This window comes from Scyliorhinus canicula, chromosome 6 (genome assembly GCF_902713615.1).
Source record: "Scyliorhinus canicula chromosome 6, sScyCan1.1, whole genome shotgun sequence".
Taxonomy (NCBI): Eukaryota; Metazoa; Chordata; class Chondrichthyes; order Carcharhiniformes; family Scyliorhinidae; genus Scyliorhinus; species Scyliorhinus canicula.
This window is the reverse complement of record NC_052151.1, coordinates 31,973,720-31,996,687: the sequence shown is the minus strand read 5'-3', so window position 1 is coordinate 31,996,687 and position 22,968 is coordinate 31,973,720. Positions and strand designations below refer to the sequence as shown.

The 22,968-nt window shown below is 44.1% G+C and overlaps 1 protein-coding gene across 2 annotated transcripts in view; it reads left to right on the top strand.

The window, feature by feature from the left end:
• Positions 1-22,968, top strand: part of tpcn3 (two pore segment channel 3) — an 88,865-nt gene that overhangs the window by 46,137 nt on the left and 19,760 nt on the right. For both annotated transcript variants that reach the window (XM_038799124.1, XM_038799123.1), the window contains exons 4-12: positions 546-674; positions 2,284-2,400; positions 2,624-2,742; positions 6,670-6,771; positions 7,660-7,786; positions 8,829-9,030; positions 15,658-15,802; positions 18,605-18,790; positions 18,894-18,958. In XM_038799124.1, coding sequence (XP_038655052.1) covers positions 546-674; positions 2,284-2,400; positions 2,624-2,742; positions 6,670-6,771; positions 7,660-7,786; positions 8,829-9,030; positions 15,658-15,802; positions 18,605-18,790; positions 18,894-18,958 — 1,192 coding nt within the window. The remainder of the gene's footprint in view (positions 1-545; positions 675-2,283; positions 2,401-2,623; positions 2,743-6,669; positions 6,772-7,659; positions 7,787-8,828; positions 9,031-15,657; positions 15,803-18,604; positions 18,791-18,893; positions 18,959-22,968) is intronic.

Genomic DNA, 22,968 nt, shown 5'->3' with positions numbered 1-22,968 from the left:
CCACCCAAGCTTTGAAGGATCCATCATCGGGTTTCGGCATATGTGCAGACAGGTGCTCGTGTGCAGATGGATATCTGCAGACATCTTGCATTGGCAAGAGACGGTGCTTTTATAATTGGCCACTGCTGGTTTCTTCTTTTACTCCTCCTCCCCATGCCTTAATTTTAATTGATTGTTTCTGGTTCCCCTATTGCCTATTTGGAATATATGGCAGGAAGATTTCTTATCAGCAGCTTCAACTGTTCTGTTCTTTGGTTACAAAAACAATACTAATTTTTAAAAGTTGCCTCCATTTACAGTCAGATGATAAACGTGTTTTGGCAGTAGGGTCATAGAGTAATAGAGTTTTACAGCACAGCACGAGGCCCTTCAGCCCATCCTGTCTGTGCCGGTTGTCAGTGTTTACATTTGCAGATTTGAAAGATCGCTTATCATGAATCATCGATATAGACCCACTCCTCAAAGTTCCATTGTTAATTTGCCACCTTCAGTAATTGCTCTCCAGGCCACAGAGAAATTATCTGTGTTTTCTTTTAACCCAACAGGTAACTTCAACAGTGGAGTTTATGTGCCTGCTGATCTTTGGTCTACGTCTGTTACATTTCTCAAAGATTACTCCCACCAAGGTGTTTTGGAAAGATGCGAAAAACATCTGCGTCATTGTCAGCATATTGGTGAGTGTAAAATCTGAATAAATATAATGTGATTTTGCCGATCATTGTGTGGTCAATCGCCTGGAAGTCAAGAGTGAAGTGCTCTCCAGCAAGAGATCCATTGTGTCATGTGAGGGTCCCTTTAAGAAAAGTGTGTTTTATCAAATGGCTGCAGTGATGTCACTGTGTGGGTGGAGCTGGGCCGTGATTCTGTCTTTTACTTTCGTTTTGAGCTGGAAGTTTTTTGTTTCCAGTTGGGAGCTGCATTCAAAAAAGGTGTATTTTTGGTCTCTCTCTCTCTATGCACGCTAAAGAATGTCTCCAGACCGCTTGATAACTTTGAAGTAACTGATTCACACGACGATAAGAGATGGCTGAGTTTGAACCCGTGAAGATGCTAATCATATATTGGGGTTTAAAGAACTTCAATTTACTTACTCCAATTGATCTTGCGAAACTGTTTTCTGTAACAAATTCAAACCTACTGTTTTTGGAGAAAAATGGTGTTTGGCTTATGGATGTTGTTAGGAAAGTTACTAAGGGTTACCTATAGAGTACAAATCCTGGGATCCTGGGGCGGGGGGGGGGGGGGGGGGGGGGGGGGGGGGGGGGGGGGGAATTTGTGTTGGTAGTTGATGAGATGTTTACTGTGGATTTATAAAATGTTAACTGAATTCATAGAATAAACATTGGTTTGTTTAAAAATGCTTACGATCTCTGTTGCATAACAGCTGGGAAGTGGGCCCTTGTGCTCCTCATAACCAAAACCTATTAAAAGGTGTAGGTCAGATGAACTCCATGATATACTTTGGTGTTCTCTGAACCCTGGCCCATGACAATTGACACCATTGAAAAGAGTAAGAGGTTCTTCAGTTCTTGCCAACATTCTCCCTCAGACGATATCACAAAGTAACATTTCTCTGGCTGTTTCTTTACTTGCTGTTTGTGGACCTTCTGCAAAAATAACCTGTCAGGTGCTGACATGTAGACAAACTGTACCTACATATCAGAACTTAGCCATTGGTTGTAAGGTATTGGAAACTGAGGAAACCCCGGAGATTTTATTTGAAATTACATTTAAGAATCTTGCTGAAATGTTTCAATATTTTGCTTGTGATTATTCTTTCAGTATTTTAGCTGTTTTTTTGAGAGCAAACTTTTTTCCCTTCCTCCCTCAAGTCTTGTACTGGGGAACGATCACTCCCACATTTTCTGGCTTTTTACCCAGCTCTTCAAGAAGGGGCTGGTTTAGCACAGGGCTAAATCGCTGCCTCTGAAAACAGACCCAGGCAGGCCAGCAGCACGGTTCAATTCCCATACCAGCCTCCCCAAACAGGCGCGGAATGTGGCGACTAGGGGCTTTTCACAGTAACTTCATTTGAAGCCTACTTGTGACAATAAGCGATTTTCATTCATTCATTTGCACTTGCCATTGGGAAACCACTAGGTGGCAATCAGGAGCATGATCAATCGATATTGGATTTATCCTTGCATGTTACTATTTGTGCTCTCCTGTGCCTCCCATCCCATAGTGGGGAGCTCTGTCCAGCTTATAAAAATGTTGGTTTATAAATTACGTGATAAGTTAATGCAGACTAATTTAAAAAGTGCTGCATTTCTTCACTTCCAGCTCACAGTGATGGACATGATTATATACTTGACTCTGACAGAAACTGGATATTTTGTTGTCAGGTGGTCCAGAATCCTGAGGCCACTGTTTTGTGTCAACTTCACCGAAAGTCGCCAGGTGAGCCTAATCTTTTAACTTTTATTTTACATCAGAATATCAGTCCAGAACTAAAAGGCCTAAACTGATTTGTAAACACAGCAAGATGAGAAACTTGTGAAATATTTCTCCAATGTTGTCTTCTGTAGCATGGTGCAGGGCCAACATGTACCACCCCCGGAGCATGTTTCCCATCGAATACCACTAATTACAGTTGTTAGTATTACGATTTCTTGTATTTCAGCTCCGAAGAGCCTTCAGGAATATCCGCAACACTCTTCCGGAGATCACCTATGTCTTTGTGCTGTTTATGTTCAGTGTTGCAGTGTTTTCTCTCATGGCTTTGAAGTTGTTTGCGAAAAGGTAAACTAATTAAATTATATATTTTTAAAAAATGATCATAACTTTCTTTTCTTGATTAATTGCCCCTCGGCCTTTGCTTTGCACAGTTCCACAGCCACTCTCCAATAATAATAATAATCGCTTATTTCACAAGTAGGCTTCAATGATGTTACTGTGAAAAGCCCCTATCTCGTCTTGCTGCAATTAAACAGGGCCTTGGGTGAGGCCACACTGGAATATTGTGCCTCTTCCTAATTTGGTGCTTCAAGTCGATATTAGATTACCGTGGCATTATTGGAAATGGAACTGTAGTTCCCCCCCCCCCCCCCCCCCCCCCCCCAAACACACTTTCTGGCCAACATTCCTTTCCCAACCAAAACCAGAAAAATTATACTCCATTCATTTATCCAATTCCTGTTCAATGTCGCTGACCACCAATGTGTCAGGAACAGCTGCAATTGTGCACTCTGATGCATAGAATCAGAACTGTGCCTTGTGTTATGGGAGCGGCGTTTTCAGAACCCCAAAATGTATTATGGAGTTCAGCCAACCTCTCCCTTTAATGTATTGTTGCTTTTGAAGCACACGGCTTGAAATCCAGGTGTGGTATTGCAATTATGGACACGTGGGTTTTTAAACACAAAACAATGTTTATTCCACGAATTCAATTTAACCTTCTTAAATAAACATTGGATCCCTTAACACCCCTTACTTCAAAGATAACCATGAAAATAATACAACACTAAATAATCCCTCAAAATGTTCCTTCAAACCTCCAAAAGACTTAACACCTTTAAACAGAAACACATCAGGTTAAAGAGATTACTATTATGAGTTTAAATCACCCAATGATTCAGAGATAGTCTTTCATGGCAGAGATCACAGCAAATCCAGCTCCCTGCAAAACCCAGACACACCCACGCTCTTTTCCTCCAAACTGTCTTTCTCCTTTCAAAACAGCTCGCAGCAAACCAGCCAGGCACTTTTCAGCTGCTTTCTCAACACTGAAACTAAAAACTGCAAAATGGCTGAGCTAAAAAACCCAGCTCCACCCACACTCTGACATCAGTTCAGTAATATGAGCTGCTCTATTTCTTAAAGATACATTGCTTAAACATCCATTTCTTAAAGGTACTCTCACATGACACTTGCAACCTTCAGAAGTTATAGAGGTAATGCAGAATGGGTTCACACCTGTGATTTAGGAGGCAAGAAATTTAGTTCTATTAATTTGGATTCACTGACAGTCAACAAAGGTTGATTAGGTCACAGGGAATGAAATCATGCCTCCCATATCAACACGATTCTTGTGGTTAAATACGAATAAGACGCAAATGGTCTCAATATACTTTGTTGCAGGTTATTAAAACTCGCCGCAGGTAAGATTATATTTTAACTGATACAATTCTTGGAAAGTCCATGAACAAGTTGAAAAGACTTTGCAGAATGAGTTCCTTCACAGCCTGAATGGTGGGATTCTTATTCTCAGGTCATGGCTTTAAGTCTTCAATATTTCACTCAAGATATTTTCCATTGGTTTTCCTTCAAACCAAAAGGTGTCCTTAAACTAACTGTTGAACTACTTAAATTCTTCAAGGATGGAACTAGTAGAGTTGCCGAGGGGGAGCCAGTGGACATGGTATATTTGGACTTTGAGAAAGCTTTTGACAAAGTCCCGCATAAAAGATCAATGTGTAAAATTACAGCGCATGATATTAGGGCTAGTATTGAGATGGATAGAAAACTGGTTGGCAGACAGGAAACAAAGAGTAGGAATTAACAGGTCTTTTTCAAATTGGCAGACAAATACACCTTGGGTGGGAGGGTGAGCTGTGAGGAGGATGCAGAGATTCTTTGGTGTGATTTGGACAAGCTGAGTGCGAGGGAAAATGAATGGCAGATTGAGTATAATTTGAAAAATGCAAAGTTATCCATTTTGGCAGCAAAAACGAGAAGGCAGACTATTATCTGAATGGACATAAATTAGGAGAGGAGAATGTGCAACAAGACCTGGGTGCTCCCGTACATAGTCACTGAAGGGAAGCATGCAGGTGTAGCAGGCGGTAAAGAAGGCAAATGGCCTTCATCGCGAGAGGAGGATGTCTTGCTGCAATTATATAGAGCCTTGGGTGAGGCCACGCTGGAATACAGTGTGCAGTTTTGGTCTCCTTATTGGAGGAAGGATGTTCTTCCTCGAGAGCAGTGATTTAAAGGATGGCATCACCAACAGTGCAGAACTCCATCTGCATGTTCTTCGACGACACTAAAGTCGGTGGAGTTGTAGACAGTGTGGAAGGATGTTGCAGGTTACAGAGGGACATAGATAAGCTGCAGAGCTGGGCTGAGAGGTGGCAAATGGAGTTTAATGTGGAGAAGTGTGAGGTGATTCACTTTGGAAAGAATAACAGGAATGCGGAATATTTGGCTAATGGTAAAATTCTTGGCAGTGTGGATGAGCAGAGGGATCTCGGTGTCCATATACATAGATCCCTGAAAGTTGCCACCCAGGTTGATAGGGTTGTGAAGAAGGCCTATGGTGTGTTGGCCTTTATTGGTAGAGGGATTGAGTTCCGGAGCCATGAGGTCATGTTGCAGCTGTACAAAACTCTGGTACGGCCGCATTTGGAGTATTGCGTACAGTTCTGGTCGCCTCATTATAGGAAGGACGTGGAAGCTTTGGAACGGGTGCAGAGGAGATTTACCAGGATGTTGCCTGGTATGGAGGGAAAATCTTATGAGGAAAGGCTGATGGACTTGAGGTTGTTCTCGTTAGAGAGAAGAAGGTTAAGAGGTGACTTAATAGAGGCATACAAAATGATCAGAGGGTTAGATAGGGTGAACAGTGAGAGCCTTCTCCCGCGGATGGAGGTGGCTAGCACGAGGGGACATAGCCTTAAATTGAGGGGTAATAGATATAGGACAGAGGTCAGAGGTAGGTTTTTTACGCAAAGAGTGGTGAGGCCGTGGAATGCCCTACCTGCAACAGTAGTGAACTCGCCAACATTGAGGGCATTTAAAAGTTTATTGGATAAGCATATGGATGATAATGGCATAGTGTAGGTTAGATGGCAGTTAGTTTTTGACTTCCCATGTCGGTGCAACATCGTGGGCCGAAGGGCCTGTACTGCGCTGTATCGTTCTATGTTCTATGTTCTTGATTCGGCTTGGCTTGTTCTGCCAATCCTTTGATAAATGGGACTTGAAACCACTTGATTTGTAAGTGTGCGTGCAACTGACGGAAGCAAGATGTTGTCCGGTTATTTTATCACATGGCATCTCAGCAAGTCTAATCCACTGATTTGCACTTCCATCAGAGATTTTTTTGGGCAACATTTTTATGAAGTCAGTGACGCCCCTCCCCTCCTATTCAACCCCCAATTGAGATTAGCACTGCTGCCTCACAGCGCCAGGGACCCGGGTTCAATTCCGGCCTCGATTCACTGTCTGTGTGAAGTTTGCATTTCTCCTGTGTCTGCTTGGGTTTCCTCTAGGTGCTCCGGTTTCCTCCCACAAGTCCAAAGATATGCAGGTTAGGTGGATTGGCCAAGCTAAATTGTTCCTTCGTCTCCAAGGATGTGAATAGGGCAGGGGAGTGGGTCTAGGTAGGGTGCTCTTTCAGAGGGTCCATGCAGATCCGATGGGCCGAATGGTCTCTTTCTTCACTGTAGATATTCTATGATTCTATGAAATTGGATAGAGATTCAGCGGAAAGCGACAGAGAGTAATGTACAGTGTTTGTCAAAACTGGGACTGGTTAAATAGCCTGGAGTGGTGTGTTCATTCATTTCCTGCTATGATCTGGTTTGACTTATTTGGTTGATGACTTCAGCTTTTTGTATCTATATCTTTTTTATATTTTACCCATTTCCACTGAGATCTTGATAGATGATAAATCAGCCCCTTAAACCCTCCATCACGGATTCTGACCTCCAGTTCTTTAACATACAGGAAGCTCAAAACAGGAGAAGGAGCCCCGTACTTCAGTAACTACCTCGACATATTCTTTAATCTCTACGTGCTGGTGACAACAGCAAACAGCCCTGATGTGATGTAGGTATATCTTAGTAATTTAAAAGTAGCTGTTTTGTTTCGGTTGTGACCTGATGATCTGTAGACACAATGACATCTATTGTGGAACCCACCACCTGAATAGGTCATGGAAACGAGCTGAGATTCTAGGATTCCCAATAATTGGCCTTCGATGTAGGGTAACAGGAATATTTGACTCTGAGAATGAAGATGGGTGCAACCCAAAAATGAAGGAACATTTTAACCACCTAGGAAAGAACCACATGTACCAGTAACTGACTGCTTGCGAAGGCTTTTTGTTCTGTGAGAACGCTGGCAAGTAATTAGCGTGATTATTGGAGCTTTTTATAGTCTGGAGTTGTTACTGTTGTTGTAACAATATACAAAAGCTCTGAAGCATTTTTGAGTGGAGTTTTTTTTGATAACTTCCCTCAAATGTACTTTATGTTTGCATGACGTTTGGATTAATTTACAGCACTACTCAGTAAGAAGTATCTGCCATAGTGTGCAAGATCGTGCCACCATGTGCCCAGAATCAGCATTGTGCTTTGTTTGAAGGTTTTTTAGAAACTGAGAATACTTCATCAGTCTTTTTCAACCGAGAGGGCTGCCTGTTTGACTCTAATGCAGAAGGATTTGTAGATTCGAGAACATCAGAGCTGCTCTGGAGTCTCGTTCCTTCCTCTGGCTCCAGAGGGTGAACAATCTCCAATTTTATTTGCAAAAACTTGAGTGAGGCGATCTTTTGAAGGTTTTCATTAGGGATCCGGCCAGACTATTGAGTAGCTAGATTTCCTAATGCTGCTAGTTAGGTTGGACAACTTCAGTCAATCCCAGCTTGGACTGTATTAGATATGACTCCTAAATGATATGCTAGGCACTATTAACTCTTGACATTATATCTTTCAGGATGCCTGCCTATGAGATCAGCTGGGCGTATTCTATTTTCTTTGTCATTTTTATAATAGTGAACACCTATGTCTTCATGTCCCTCTTCCTTGCTGTTGTATATAATGATTACAAGAAACATTTAAAGGTATGTATTTGTGTGAATGACTCCAGACATTGAAAGATATTGTGCATTTTAAATTGGATTTGAGGCTTTCCTGCTCTTTCCTCTCTATCACAGTCATGTGCTTCCATTCCAAGTTAACCAACCTGATTAAATTTTGAATTACTGTTATTTAAAAAAAAATACACCCTCACCCTCAATGCAAATGGTTCAGTGTGTTTCTCTTTCTTTTTGGACCGCATAGCTTTTTAATAATTCCTGCCCAGAATTAATTATTCTTTCGAAGATAGAGTGTCCAGTGCAACATGCAATGTCAAACAAAATAACTGCTGTCAAGTTAGAATAACTTGGACCAATATCATTGAGATTAATTCCGGTGCATAATTAACCCAGTTGGTTACTGTGTCACTTTAACCACACATTGCATCGCCTATTTACTCTACACTGTTCCAAATATTATTTTCGTTAACCTCAACTGATTTTTGTACGACTTCTGATCCTTATTTATTTGCTGCTGCTGATAAATGTCTCCGGGTCTTGCTTTAAAACCGTCTGGTGAGTTCCTGAAGTGTAGGTCTTGGCAGTGTTTCTTTGGGCAGGGTTTGATGTTTCTCAGAATAGCCACCCAAATGCCTTCACTTAGCTGATGATAAATTTGACAGCGCGTTGTACAGAAATTTATACCAGTGAGCCTGCTCGCACAAATCACTGCACTCCAAGGGTAATTTAATGTGTGAAGTGCTGTAAGGCTTTCATGATTTCATGATACAATTTATTAATTCAATATTTTTGAGATGGTGTAAAGATCCTTGCAAGGGTCAGATCTACAGAGTCAGTTGTGAAACCGTGGTAATTCTGGGCAGACGTGCTGTGCCATGTAGTCTGTGAGGTGTAGTGTGGTCACATTTTTAACGTGCTCAGCACCTTTGCTACGGAAAAGAAAATCTATTTGGCCTTTTAAATTCCGGTTATGTTTGTGCAAAGTTGTCCTCTTATTTTGTACATTTTGTATGTGCCTTTTGACTCAATGAGTTTGGTCAATAAGCTAACGCATTGTGTTTTCCAGAATGAAGTAAGAAAACTGGTTTATATGAAGCATCGGAAAATGATAGAAGCATTTGACATCTTGAAGGTGAAGAATGGAACTGAGTTTGTAGTTCTGGATTTGCACTGGAGGCAGCTGGTAAAATCGGTGGCACCAGAGATCCCCAGCTCTCATAGAGAGCTACTGTGGAGAGTCTCAGATGAGGAACAGAAGGGCTTTGTAGGTGGGTAGTTGTTGTAAAATAAAACCTCATTGCAGGATAAGAACAATCTGAAATGGAGAGGGGGAAAAAAAACACAGAATTGATGTATTATTAGTCCATCATGAACTTTCCATTTCTCTGTCGGGAGGATTGCAGGTGGGGAGCTTTCGTCCCGTTGATCCCCTACTGTTAACAGCAAAAAGGTTCTTGCCTTAACTAATCTAGAAAAAAAAAAGTGTTATTATTATAGAAACATAGAAAATAACAGGAGAGGCCACTTGGTCCTTGAGCCTGTTCCGCCATTCATTATGATCATGGCTGATCATCCAAATCAATAGCCTAATCCTGCTTTCCCTCCATATCCTTTGAACCACTTTGCCTTCTAACTGCTTCTTGAAAACATACAATGTTTCGGCCTGAACAATTTCATATGGTAACGAATTCCACATGCACATCACTCTCTGGGTGAAAGAATTTCTCCTCATCTATGTCTTAAATGACCTACCCTGTATCCTCAGACGGTGACTCCTGGTTCTGGACACACCCACCATCGGGAACATCCTCCCTGCATCTACCCTGTCTAGTCCTGTTAGAATTTTATACATTTCTAGGAGATTCCCCCTCCCCCACTCCTCATTCTTCTGAACTCCAGCAAGTACAATCTTACCCGACTCGATCTCTCTTCATGAGTCATTTCCACCATCCCGGGAATCAGTCTGGTAAACCTTCGCTGCACTCTTTCTGGAACAAGAACATCCTTCCTCAGATAAGGAGAGGAAAACTGTACTCCATGTTCCAAATGTGCACCTCACCAAGACCCTGTATAATTGTAGCAAGACATCCCTGCTCCTGTACTCCAATCCTCTTGCAACGAAGTTCAGCATACCATTTCCCTGCTTAACCGCCTGCTGCACCTGCATGCTTACTTTTTTAAAAAAACATTTCCAATTAAGGGCAATTTAGCGTGGCCAGTCCATCTGCCCTGCACATCTTTGGGTTGTGGGGGTGAGACTCACGCAGGCACGGGGAGAATGTGCAAACTCCACACGGACAGTGATCTGGGGCCAGGATCGAACCTCAAGTCCTCGGTCCCGTGAGGCAGCAGTGCTAACCATTGTGCCTTACAGGTTTACATTTGGTGACTGGTGTACGAGGACACTGGTCTTGCACATTCCCCTCTCCTATCTCTCAAATCTACTGCTCTCTTTTCTGAACACATATCCAACTCTATTTTAAGGGGTATAAGAACTTGAATCTACTGTCTTCTCTAGCAATCTTTTGGGTTGGGGGGGGGGGATAGATAAAAAGGATCAATCAGAAATCAAATGTTATTTTTAAGATTTTATACTCAGCATCTGCAATTCCTTCTGCCATTGTGGGATGAATCTGAGTTTGCCCAAGCTGTTAACAATTTTTGCTGAATAAAGCTCAGACAAAATGCTCAGCTTGCTGGGTTCGGCCATGGATTTTATTTTGTAAAGGCCAGATTGTGTGCTAGAAATGAGTTTCTCCTGTTAGACAAAGTTCACCTTTTTTTATTCCCAGTCTTGCATCTGGCAATGTTCCCTGTGGATTTGTGTAGGAAACGGGCCGTTAGCCACATTGGTAATCAACTTGCACTCATCCAAACGACATCTGTCTGTCTATACAATAGATATAATGTTGTAGAATGCCATAGTTTGTGTTGCAGGTTCTCCTTTCCTGGAGAGAGGTCACAATGCAATATCCACAGTTTGAATTGTGGTGAAAATGAATTGCAGTAAGTTAGATTTGTTGTCCAGAGTGTACTTTGTGATCCACATTACCAGTTAAGCTGCTTTTATATCATTCCTGTTTCTGACTTGTCTTTGTGAAACAATAAATGTTCATCTTCGCAACACTCTCTTGCTTTTTGCAAATTTGGGCCATTGAAAGATGGACTACTTAGCGCTTTTCACAACTACCAGATGTCTCAAAGTGCTTTACATCCAGTGAAATACTTTTGAAGTATAGCCATTGTTTAATATAGAAACCACAGAATTGTCACAGCGCAGAAGGTGGCCATTTGGCCCATTGTGTTGACAAATGAGCATTATGACTTGGTGCCACTCCTCTGCCGTTTCCCTGTACCCTTGCACATTGTTTCTATTCAGTTAATCATCTAACGCCCTCTTGAATGCCTCAGTTGAACCTGCCTCCGTCACATTTCCAGTTAGTGCATTCCAGACCCAAAACACTCGCTGTGTGCAAAAGATTTTTCTCGCATCATATTTACTACTTTTGTATATCGCGTTAAATCCGTGCCCTTTCGTTCTCTATCTTTTACGAGCGGAAACAGTTTCTTCCTGTGGTGAATGTGATTCACACCGGACTATAACCTGTATATACATGTCTATATTGAAAGTGCAGTTGCACTACCTGACCTCCAGGGGGAGTAGCTCTGGGAATGCTCGAGAGTTGTACGGGACTTCTCCCTTGGCTCCGCCCAGGACTCCTCCCCCCGGGAGCTGCTGTATAAAGATCAGTGCCACAGGGTCAGCCGGCCAGTTCACCGAAAGTTCAACGGCTAACAGGCTGGCTCTGTTGTAAGTATATTAAAACCGATATTCTAATCCTACAAGCACGTGTCCGTAGAATTGTTGGTTCCAACACTTCCCATCTATTCTGTCCAACCCCCCTCGTTATTTTGAAAATTTTGTACTGAAGCTCCTCTTAGCCTTTTCTTTTCAAGGAAAACAGTCCCAATCTCTCCAATCTAGCTTTATAACTGAATTTGCATCCTTCCTATAGAGTGACACTCAACTGTACTCCAGCTGAGGTCTAACTACTATCTTGTATAAGTTCAACATAATCTCCTTGCTCTTGTACACTCTGCCCTTGTTAATAAAGCCTAGGGTACTGTACACTTCATTGTTTTTTTAAAAAAAAGCATTTTATTGGTGGCATTTTCAAATATATACTTAACAAAGAAGAAAAACTCAAACTTAAAAAACAACCGTGGCAACAGCAAAAAGCCAAAACATCCCCAAGAATCTCCCCCAACCGAATACTGTACAATTTATCAACTGCTCTCTCCACCTGCCACTTTCAATGATCTCTGCACGCATGCATCCAGGTACCTCTGCTTCTGCACCCACTTAATAATTTACCCCTTTTTAAAAATTGTCTTTCTACCAAAATGCACTGCCTCACACTTGTCTGCATTGAACTTCATCTGCCACCTATCTGCCCACTCCATCAACTTGTCTATATCCTTCTGATATCTGCGATATCAGCAGAGCCATAGCTCGTCTAATTCGAACACCTTGCCGATTTCTCCCTGACTGCTGGGCTGAGCCTATGGTGGAAAAAAAGAATCTTTATACTAAAGATAGAGCTATGTGTCAATACTAGATATAGAGCGATATTCAAAGGAACCACAGAGAATCACTGATTCTGCTCCTTCCACTTGTCTGCATCCTAGATGCAGCTGTCTGTCAAAACCAATACCAACTGATGTGAATCACCTGGGTATTTGGAATTGAATTGGATAATTTAATTCAGTTGATCTATGCCAAGTACTTTGCTGGAGAGGTCTGCATCCTGGCATAATCCCAATAGGCAGATCTATGATTTTGCATTTATGATTACCAAGGTCAAGTTAAAGAAGGTTTTTCTTCCTTCTATTTCTGTGTTGAGCCTCATACATAAGAACTAGGAGCAGGAGTAGGCCATCTGGCCCCTCGAGCCTGCTCCACCATTCAATTAGATCATAGCTGATCTTTTGTGGACTCAGCTCCACTTTCCGGCCCGAACACCGTAACCCTTAATCCCTTTATTCTTCAAAAAACGATCTATCTTTACCTTAAAAACATCTAATGAAGGAGCCTCAACTGCTTCACTGGGCAAGGAATTCCATAGATTCACAACCCTTTGGGTGAAGAAGTTCCTCCTAAACTCAATCCTAAATCTACTTCCCCTTATTTTGAGGCTATGTCCCCTAGTTCTGCTGTCACCCGCCAGTGGAAACAACCTGCCCGCATCTATCCTATCTATTCCCTTCATAATTTTAAATGTTTCTATAAGATCCCCCCTCATCCTTCTAAATTCCAATGAGTACAGTCCCAGTCTACTCAACCTCTCCTCATAATCCAACCCCTTCAGCTCTGGGATTAACCTAGTGAATCTCCTCTGCACACCCTCCAGCGCCAGTACGTCCTTTCTCAAGTAAGGAGACCAAAACTGAACACAATACTCCAGGTGTCGCCGCACTAACACCTTATACAATTGAAACATAACCTCCCTAGTCTTAAACTCCATCCCTCTAGCAATGAAGGACAAAATTCCATTTGCCTTCTTAATCACCTGTTGCACTTGTAAACCAACCTTCTGTGACTCATGCACTAGCACACCCAAGTCTCTCTGAACAGCGGCATGCTTTAATATTTTATCGTTTAAATAATAATCCCGTTTGCTGTTATTCCTACCAAAATGGATAACCTCACATTTGTCAACATTGTATTCCATCTGCCAGACCCTAGCCCATTCACTTAACCTATCCAAACCCCTCTGCAGACTTCCAGTATCCTCTGCACTTTTCGCTTTACCACTCATCTTAGTGTCATCTGCAAACTTGGACACATTGCCCTTGGTCCCCAACTCCAAATCATCTATGTAAATTGTGAACAATTGTGGGCCCAACACGGATCCCTGAGGGACACCACTAGCTACTGATTGCCAACCAGATAAACACCCATTAATCCCAACTCTTTGCTTTCTATTAATTAACCAATCCTCTATCCATGCTACTACTTTACCCTTAATGCCATGCATCTTTATCTTATGCAGCAACCTTTTGTGTGGCACCTTGTCAAAGGCTTTCTGGAAATCCAGATATACCACATCCATCGGCTCCCCGTTATCTACTGCACTGGTAACGTCCTCAAAAAATTCCACTAAATTAGTTAGGCATGACTTGCCCTTTACGAACCCATGCTGCGTCTGCCCAATGGGACAATTTCTATCCAGATGCCTCGCAATTTCTTCCTTGATGATAGATTCCAGCATCTTCCCTACTACCGAAGTTAAGCTCACTGGCCTATAATTTCCTGCTTTCTGCCTACCTCCTTTTCTAAACAGTGGCGTCACGTTTGCTAATTTCCAATCCACTGGGACCTCCCCAGAGTCTAGTGAATTTCGGTAAATTATCACTAGTGCATCTGCAATTTCCCTAGCCATCTCCTTTAGCACTCTGGGATGCATTCCATCTGGGCCAGGAGACTTGTCTACCTTTAGCCCCATTAGCTTGCCCATCACTACCTCCTTAGTGATAACAATCCTCTCAAGGGCCTCACCTGTCATAGCCTCATTTCTATCAGTCGCTGGCATGTTATTTGTGTCTTCTACTGTGAAGACCGACCCAAAAAATCCAAGTTCAGTTCCTCAGCCATTTCTTCATTTCCCATTATTAAAACTCCCTTCTCATCCTCTAAAGGACCAATATTTACCTTAGCCACTCTTTTTTGTTTTATATATTTGTAAAAACTTTTACTGTCTGTTTTTATATTCTGAGCAAGTTTACTCTCATACTCTACCTTACTCTTTATAGCTTTTTTTTTAGTAGCTTTCTGTTACCCCCTAAAGATTTCCCAGTCCTCTAATCTCCCAGCAATCTTTGCCACTTTATATGCTTTTTCCTTCAATTTGATACTCTCCCTTATTTCCTTAGATATCCACGGTCGGTTTTCCCTCTTTCTACCATCCTTCCTCAACGAGAAACATTGAAGAAAAATCAATTCACTGAAGGGTTCCTTTTGTTTCTGATCATTCGTTACCTCAGTCTTTACTGAGATTGCCTACCTAGTATATCTTTTGGAAGCATAATAAACAACTTGAGATTATACCATTTTTGATTATGGAAATGAATGATCTGGGTTTAGGAAAAATGTAGGCATTGGTGCATGTCCTATTGGGAAATCTTGAGGTCAGTTTGAAATGCAGTTATTAAAAGTCCATAACTTCTGTATCTGATCTGGGTTATTGTTTGTTAACCTAAGAATGCAAAGTGTAGACCTGAAAAAGAACTATACCTCACTTTTAGGCTGAAATCGATAGCAGATGAAATTTTCATTGCTAATCCTGAGGGCTATGGCCTTAAATGATATTCAAACTATGTTCCCTTAACTGGGTTTTTCTTTTTTATTTGTTTTGCTCTTTTCTTCACCGTATCTCTCTTCCCCCTTACCCGCCATTAAAGGCAATCTGAATAGTATGCTTCTTTAGATTTGTTCACCTCCTGTTTTCCCAGTTGTACTTTTGACCCTCTCAATGTTTATGGTTGCGATATTAAATGATTTGGAGCAGTATGGATTTATTGCCCAGGACGGTATTTTACTGCCTTGAATTTCAAGTTTAGTTTAAAAAATGGTAGTGTTTGGAGAACGGCACTTGCCATACAGTAAGTGTACAAATTCACCACGTTTCATCATGGGATGCCGTGCCGTGCCGGACCACCCGCCTTATTGCTGGATGACCGACAAATAATGGCGAGTGATAGCAGTGCAAATTGTAAAGTGTTTCTGAGCGTGTGTCTCTCTGTGCTGTGTCTCTGTCTGCCTGTCTGTGCGTGTGTGTATTACAGAAGGATTTGATAAATGCTAAGTATAATTTGTACCAATTGTTTTTAAATAGGAAGAGAATGCTTCATCCGCTTGGCAGATCTCCTGAACATACAGGTAGTTCAGATGAAGGAAAGAGTTCATCCATTGGAGAACTGCATGCCAAATATGTACAACTCTGCAGTGAGCCAGTTTATCCGCAGAATGGTCAAGCACCAGTATGTAATTACTTTTTGTGTATTGGCTGTCAGCACAATAACTAACACTCCACTGACTTCTGCTGTGTGAGATGTGATGTCTGGAGCATTTATAATATATTATAAAGAAAGTGAGCGAGTAAACCCCAAAGAATCTGATGCATGGTAGAATGCATGCAGTAATTCTCTCTCTCTCTTCTATCTTCTTCTCTCGCTCCTCTTCTCTCTCTCTCTCGCTCCTCTTCTCTCTCTCTCTCGCTCCTCTTCTCTCTCTCTCTCGCTCCTCTTCTCTCTCTCTCTCGCTCCTCTTCTCTCTCTCTCTCGCTCCTCTTCTCTCTCTCTCTCGCTCCTCTTCTCTCTCTCTCGCTCCTCTTCTCTCTCTCTCGCTCCTCTTCTCTCTCTCTCTCTCGCTCCTCTTCTCTCTCTCTCGCTCCTCTTCTCTCTCTCTCGCTCCTCTTCTCTCTCTCTCGCTCCTCTTCTCTCTCTCTCGCTCCACTTCTCTCTCGCTCGTTCGCTCTTCTTCTCACTCTCTCTCTCTCTCGCTCCTCTTCTCTTTTCTCTCGCTCGCTCTCTTCTCTCTCGCTCGTTCGCTCCTCTTCTCTCTCGCTCGTTCGCTCCTCTTCTCTCTCGCTCCTCTTCTCTCTCTCTCGCTCCTCTTCTCTCTCTCTCGCTCCTCTTCTCTCTCTCTCGCTCCTCTTCTCTCTCTCTCGCTCCTCTTCTCTCTCTCTCGCTCCACTTCTCTCTCTCGCTCCACTTCTCTCTCCCTCGCTCCTCCTCTCTCTCTCGCTCCTCTTCTCTCTCTCTCTCGCTCCTCTTCTCTCTCTCTCTCGCTCCTCTTCTCTCTCTCTCTCTCGCTCCTCTTCTCTCTCTCTCTCTCGCTCCTCTTCTCTCTCTCTCTCTCTCTCTCCTCTCGCTCCTCTTCTCTCTCTCTCTCTCTCTCTCGCTCCTCTTCTCTCTCTCTCTCTCGCTCCTCTTCTCTCTCTCTCTCGCTCCTCTTCTCTCTTTTCTCTCGCTCGCTCTCTTTTCTCTCGCTCGCTCTCTTCTCTCTCGCTCATTCGCTCCTCTTCTCTCTCGCTCGTTCGCTCCTCTTCTCTCTCGCTCGTTCGCTCCTCTTCTCTCTCGCTCGTTCGCTCCTCTTCTCTCTCGCTCGTTCGCTCCTCTTCTCTCTCGCTCGTTCGCTCCTCTTCTCACTCTCTCTCTCGCTCCTCTTTTCTCTCTCTCTCTTGCTCCTCTTCTCTCTCTCGCTCCTCTTATCTCTCTCTCTCTCTCGCTCCTCTTCTGTCTCTCTCTCTCGCTCCTCTTCTCTCTCTTTCTCTCTCGCTCCTCTTCTCTCTCTCTCTCTCGCTCCTCTTCTCTCTCTCTCTCTCTCTCGCTCCTCTTCTCTCTCTCTCTCTCCCTCCTCTTCTCTCTCGCTCGCTCTCTTTTCTCTCTCTCGCTCGCTCTCTTTTCTCGCTCTCTTCTCTCTCGCTCGCCCTCTTCTCTCTCGCTCGCTCCTCTTCTCTCTCGCTCGCTCCTCTTCTCTCTCGCTCGCTCCTCTTCTCTCTCGCTCGCTCCTCTTCTCTCTCGCTCGCTCGCTCCTCTTCTCTCTCACTCGTTCGCTCCTCTTCTCTCTCGCTCGCTCTCTTTTCTCTCTCGCTTGCTCTCTTTTCTCCCTCCCCTCTCTCCTCTCTCAATCTCCAGCAATCTGTAAACATTGAGTGCCCAATCTTTGTTTTCCTAATGCGGATTTATTGATTTTTGGATTTCTACCATATAACGTGGGTAATCTTCAAATATGTTCACTTTAGCTCACCTTTTGAAATATACTGCATTTACTGTTTGAAATATTTTCATAACTACACTCTGAATTGGTGTAATCAGTACTTAGCAAAGCCCAATTGGAGCAAGTTGATCTGCTACTTCCCAGACATCACAGATGTAGTCCGACACCAATGAATAATTCCCACTCTATTAATGTCTTAAGTTAACATAATTGATACAATCATAAGATTAAGACCATAAGTCATAGAAGCAAAATTAGGCCACTCGGTCCATCGAGTCTGCTCCACCATTCAATCATGGCTGGCATTTTTCTCATTCCCACTCTCCTGCCTTCTTCCCATAATCCCTGATCCCCTTATTAATCAAGAATTGCGAACAAGGATTCCCAAGTTCCTTTGTGCTTCTGATTTCTGAAGCATTACCCCATTTAGAAAATAGTCTATGCATCCATTCCTCATTCCAAAGTGCATAAACTCATACTTTTCCATCTGTAACTTCTTTGCCCGCTCTCCTAGCCTGTCCGAATCCTTCTGCAACCCCCCCTGCTTCCTCAATGCTACCTGTCCCTCTACAGATCTTTGTATCATCTGCATTAAATATTGAGAACTACAGTAGATGTAAGATAGAGGCCCTTTGGGTTTCCAGGTAATGGAACCATTTGAATATATTGTAACTCAGCCAGAGGAGGATGCTCTCTCTTTATAGCATATATTAGATGTTACAGTACATACACCTTATCTCCTGAAGTAAGGTAAAGGAGCATAGCAGTCTTATCATTTTTTTTGGTAGTTCAATTCCTGGGGCTTGAACTTGGAACCGTGCGATTGTGAAACAAGTGTGTTATCAACTGAACCCTAGCTGACACTACTGTGCACAGTTGACACTACTGTAGTGAGCAATGCGATTGGAGACCTACTTGTGTAATGTCCAATACAGTACAGAAAGGAGCCTTTTGACCCAACTAGTCTCTGCTGATGTTTCTAACTCAATCTTGAGGCAGTAAAATGAGACCCTTTCAATGTTGCTAAATGTTTTTATGTTTGTCATTTTTTTTTCTAACAGGGGTTTCCGTTACACATACGATGTTATCATTGTTATAAATGCTATTTTTATTGGTGGCGACGAGACCAATCCTTTGATATCCAAGGCAGAATGGGCGTTTTTGACTCTCTACTTAATGGAAATACTGTTGAAACTCTTTGCCTATGAACCCAGGGCGTTTTTTGCCAAATCCCAATTTTGGAATTGGTAATCTTAACACTTTTTTGAAAAACTATTCTCAACATTTACGTTATTGTGATTTATTCTAGATGCATAGCTATAAATTAACTTCCTTTTATGAACATTCTAGGTTTGATACCCTAATAATCATCGCTGCTTTGCTGGGTACTATAGTCAATACTACACTTAAGTCATGTAAGTATTGGGTATCGTTTGTACTTGGTTACCAGTGTAATTTTTAAACTATTGGAACAAAGTAGGGGGTGTAGCTAGTGGAACCGTTTGATGTAGGTCAACATAATATGATGTGTCATGATTCAATGCATCATGCCTGACTTGGCTAGCTGAAAAGAGCAATCCAACTCGTTCCATTCCCCCATTTTTACCCCATAGCATTAGTGGGAATGCTGAAGTCTGGATATAACACTGAGGATTGTCCACCTCTAAGGCACTTAGTGGGGTCACTTGTGGGCCAGACCAGGCAAGGACGGCAGATTTCCTTCTATAAAGGACGTTTGTGGACCAGATGGGTTTTTACAACTTTTAATTCCAAATTTTTATTGAATTCAAATTTCCTAGTCTGCCGTTGGGCGGGATTTGAACCCCAGGTCTTAGAACAGTACAGCACAGAACAGGCCCTTCGGCCCTCGATGTTGTGCCGAGCAATGATCACCCTACTCAAACCCACGTATCCACCCTATACCCGTAACCCAACAACCCCACCCCTTAACCTTACTTTTTAGGACACTATGGGCAATTTAGCATGGCCAATCCAACTAACCCGCACATTTTTGGACTGTGGGTGGAAACTGGAGCACCCGGAGGAAACCCACGCACACACGGGGAGGATGTGCAGACTCCGCACAGACAGTGACCCAGCCGGGAATCGAACCTGGGACCCTGGAGCTGTGAAGCATTTATGCTAACTACCGTGCTGCCGTCTTGCTCTGGGTCTCTGGATTGCTAGTCCAGTGACAATGCCACTGCCTCCATTCCTTTAAGTGCTGTTAGTATCTCCTTAGTGGAGGTAGATTTAGTGTTTTTCATGGTCAAGGCAATGTCATCTGATAGGAACTTTCAGGATTCTGTTTCAGGAAGGTCAATGTTGTAAACAATGAATAACGAGATCTCTGAAATGCAGAATCCTGCAGAACTCCGTGTCTCGTTTGAGTGCCAATGCGCACAAGTGGAGAAGTGGCTCACTGTTCTGCAAAGTAGTTGTGTTTGTGTTTCTTTCCTGTGTTGCATGCAGATGTTGGATCCGTGAATGCCACAGCAGTGACCTTGATGTACATTGTTAATGTTACCACGTGGCTGCAGCCACTCCAACAGCCAGCCTGTTCCTTTGAGACGGCTGGCTTGTTAATGAAGGCTAGCTTATGGGATAGTAACCTCTTCTGCACTTTGCAACAAGTGCAATTTAATGCGCTCAGATGGAAAACTGAGGTGTTAGGTGTTCTTCTCTTCCTTCAGGAGGGCAGTAATTTTACTCTGGTTAGATGGATTTTTTTACGAGGTGTCAGTACCTCAGTGAAGAAGGAGATTTGCTGTCTGCTTCTCTCCGCTGCCTTGACAATAGAATTTGCCTTGATCTTATAGCATCAAAGTGGCCAAACTTATTTGCTTCAGTGGAACTCTCTATTTGCTTCTCCATTATAGAATGCACCTTCATTCATTGTAAAAACCCATCTGGTCCACAAACGTCCTTTATTCATTCATGCATGATGGCTATTAACGTCTCCGAGAAGGATGCGTGTTTGCAGCTGTGATTGGTGGGTTGTAAATATTGCTGATCATTAACTCTCTATGCACATTGCTGTAGTGGAAATTCCAGCCAAACTAGTATGCTTGAGATCTCTGCAAACTTTGATGCCGTGTTTGACGTAACGCAAGAAATAGGAGCATGAGTAGACCATTTGATCCTTGAGTCTGCTCCACCATTGAATAAGATAATGGCACTTCCGGTTGCGGCTATGACCAGCTAAGTCGCACATTTGGCAGCTCCTGCGACAAAGGTGTTTAAGGGCCGATTGGAGGGCCCCGACGGTACTGTAAAGACGAATCCCGGTGGGGGAAGGCTCCCTGAGGAGAGTGAGACCAACTTTATGGTCGGTCCTCGGAGTGGGGCGACAAAAAAAGCGGCAGCAGCTCCCCGAAAAAAGCGGGGGAAGAGGACCAAAATGGCGGCCGGTGGCGCACTAGAAGATTGGAGAAAATGGGCGGAGGAGCAGCAGGCCGCTCTCCTCCGGTGTTTTACGGAGCTGAAAGTGGAACTCTTAGAGTCTATGAACGCGACGACCACAAGGCTGATGGGGGCCCAGGCGACCCAAGAGGCGTCGATAAGAGAGCTGCAGCAGGAGATGACTGCAAGGGAGGAGGAGGCCACGGTCCTCGTGGGAAAGGTGGAGGTGCACGAGGCACTCCACCTGAAATGGCAGAGCCGCTTTGAGGAGCTGGACACTCGAATGAGGCGGAAGAACTTGAGGATCCTGGGCCTAGCAGAAGGCCTGGAGGGGCCTGATCTCCCGAAATATGTAGCGGAGATGCTGAGCTCCCTGATGGGAGAGGGGGCCGGTCCATCGCCTCTGGAGCTGGAAGAAGCATATCGGGTCATGGCTAGGCGGCCTAGGGCGAACGAGCCCCCGAGGGCGGTGCTGGTGCGATTCCAGCGTTTCTGTGATCGGGAGAAAGTGCTGAGGTGGGCCAAGAGGGAGAAAAGCAGCAAATGGGAGAATTCGACGGTGCGGATATATCAGGACTGGAGTGCGGAGGTGGCAAAGCGGCGGGCCCGGTTTAACCGGACGAAGGCGGTGCTGCACGCAAAGAGGATCAAGTTCGGAATGCTGCAGCCAGCGCGCTTGTGGGTCACCTACAAGGACCAGCACCATTACTTTGAGACCCCAGAGGAGGCATGGACTTTTGTTCGGGAGGAAAAGCTGGACCTGAACTAGAACTTGGGAACGCCGGCGGTCGAGGCCGCCCGAGTACCCTTGACTGATCAAGTGGCCCATGTCTTTCTTAGGCCAGGTCGGAACTTGTTAAAGTTGATGGATCGTTTGGTTTCTTTGAAACTTGTGTTATGGGGGGTTTCTTTGTTCCTTTTTGTGTGTCTCTTCCCGTTGCCAACTTCCCTTAATTATTGTTGTTGTAGGGGGGGCTTTTTTTACTGTTTTTTGATCTGTTCTTTAAGGGTTATGGTTACTGTTCTGTTCGATGGAGGGTGATGGTTAAATACGTTATTATTGGGTAGTTATTTAGTTATGCAGGCATAGTTATGTATTTATGTATTTATTTGAGATTTGTTATTTATATTGTTATATTGTTAAGTTGGGGAGGCGGGACGGGGGGGTGCAAGTTGGTTATGCGGGTTTTCTTTTTCTCTTTTTTCTTCCTCTCGTTTTAAGGGGGCTTTTTTATGGGCTTGGATGGGGACGGGGGTGGAATTGAAGATGGCGGGGTAGGGTGTGGCCGGGCGAAAGCGCGGGCTTTCCCCTGTTTCCCGCGCGCGGGACGGAGGAAGGGGGAGGAGAGAAGAGTGGGGTGTGGCCAGCAATGGCGGCTTTTCCCGCGCTGAAGCGGGGTCAGAGAGGGATGGCAAGGGGGGGGGAGGCCCCTCCCCCCCCCCCCACATCGGGAGGAGTCGGAGTGTGGCAGGGGCAGCCGGGTCAGCGAAAATCAGCTGACTCTCGGGAGTACGATGGTGGATACACCGCGGCTAGGAGGGGTCCTAGCCGGGGGGGGGGGGGGTTGGGGGGGGGATACCGGGTTGCTGCTGGAAAGGCCGAGGACGGGAAGGGAAGAACGGGAGGAGAGAGGGGGGGGGGCCATCGCCATGGGGAACGGGTCAGAAGGGGAGGGTCGACCCGGGGCGAACAGGGGACAGGACATGGCTAATAGACAGGGGAAAGGGACAGGTCGCTCCGTGACCCGGTTGATTACTTGGAACGTGAGGGGGCTGAATGGGCCGGTCAAGAGAGCAAGGGTTTTTTCACACCTAAAGGGACTGCAGGCGGATGTGGCAATGTTGCAGGAGACTCACTTGAGAGTAGTAGACCAGGTACGCCTGAGAAGGGGGTGGGTGGGACAGGTGTTCCACTCAGGCTTGGACGCAAAGAACCGGGGGGTGGCGATTTTGGTGGGAAAGAGGGTGTCGTTCGTGGCGGCGCAGGTGGTAGCAGATAAGGAGGGTAGGTACGTGATGGTGA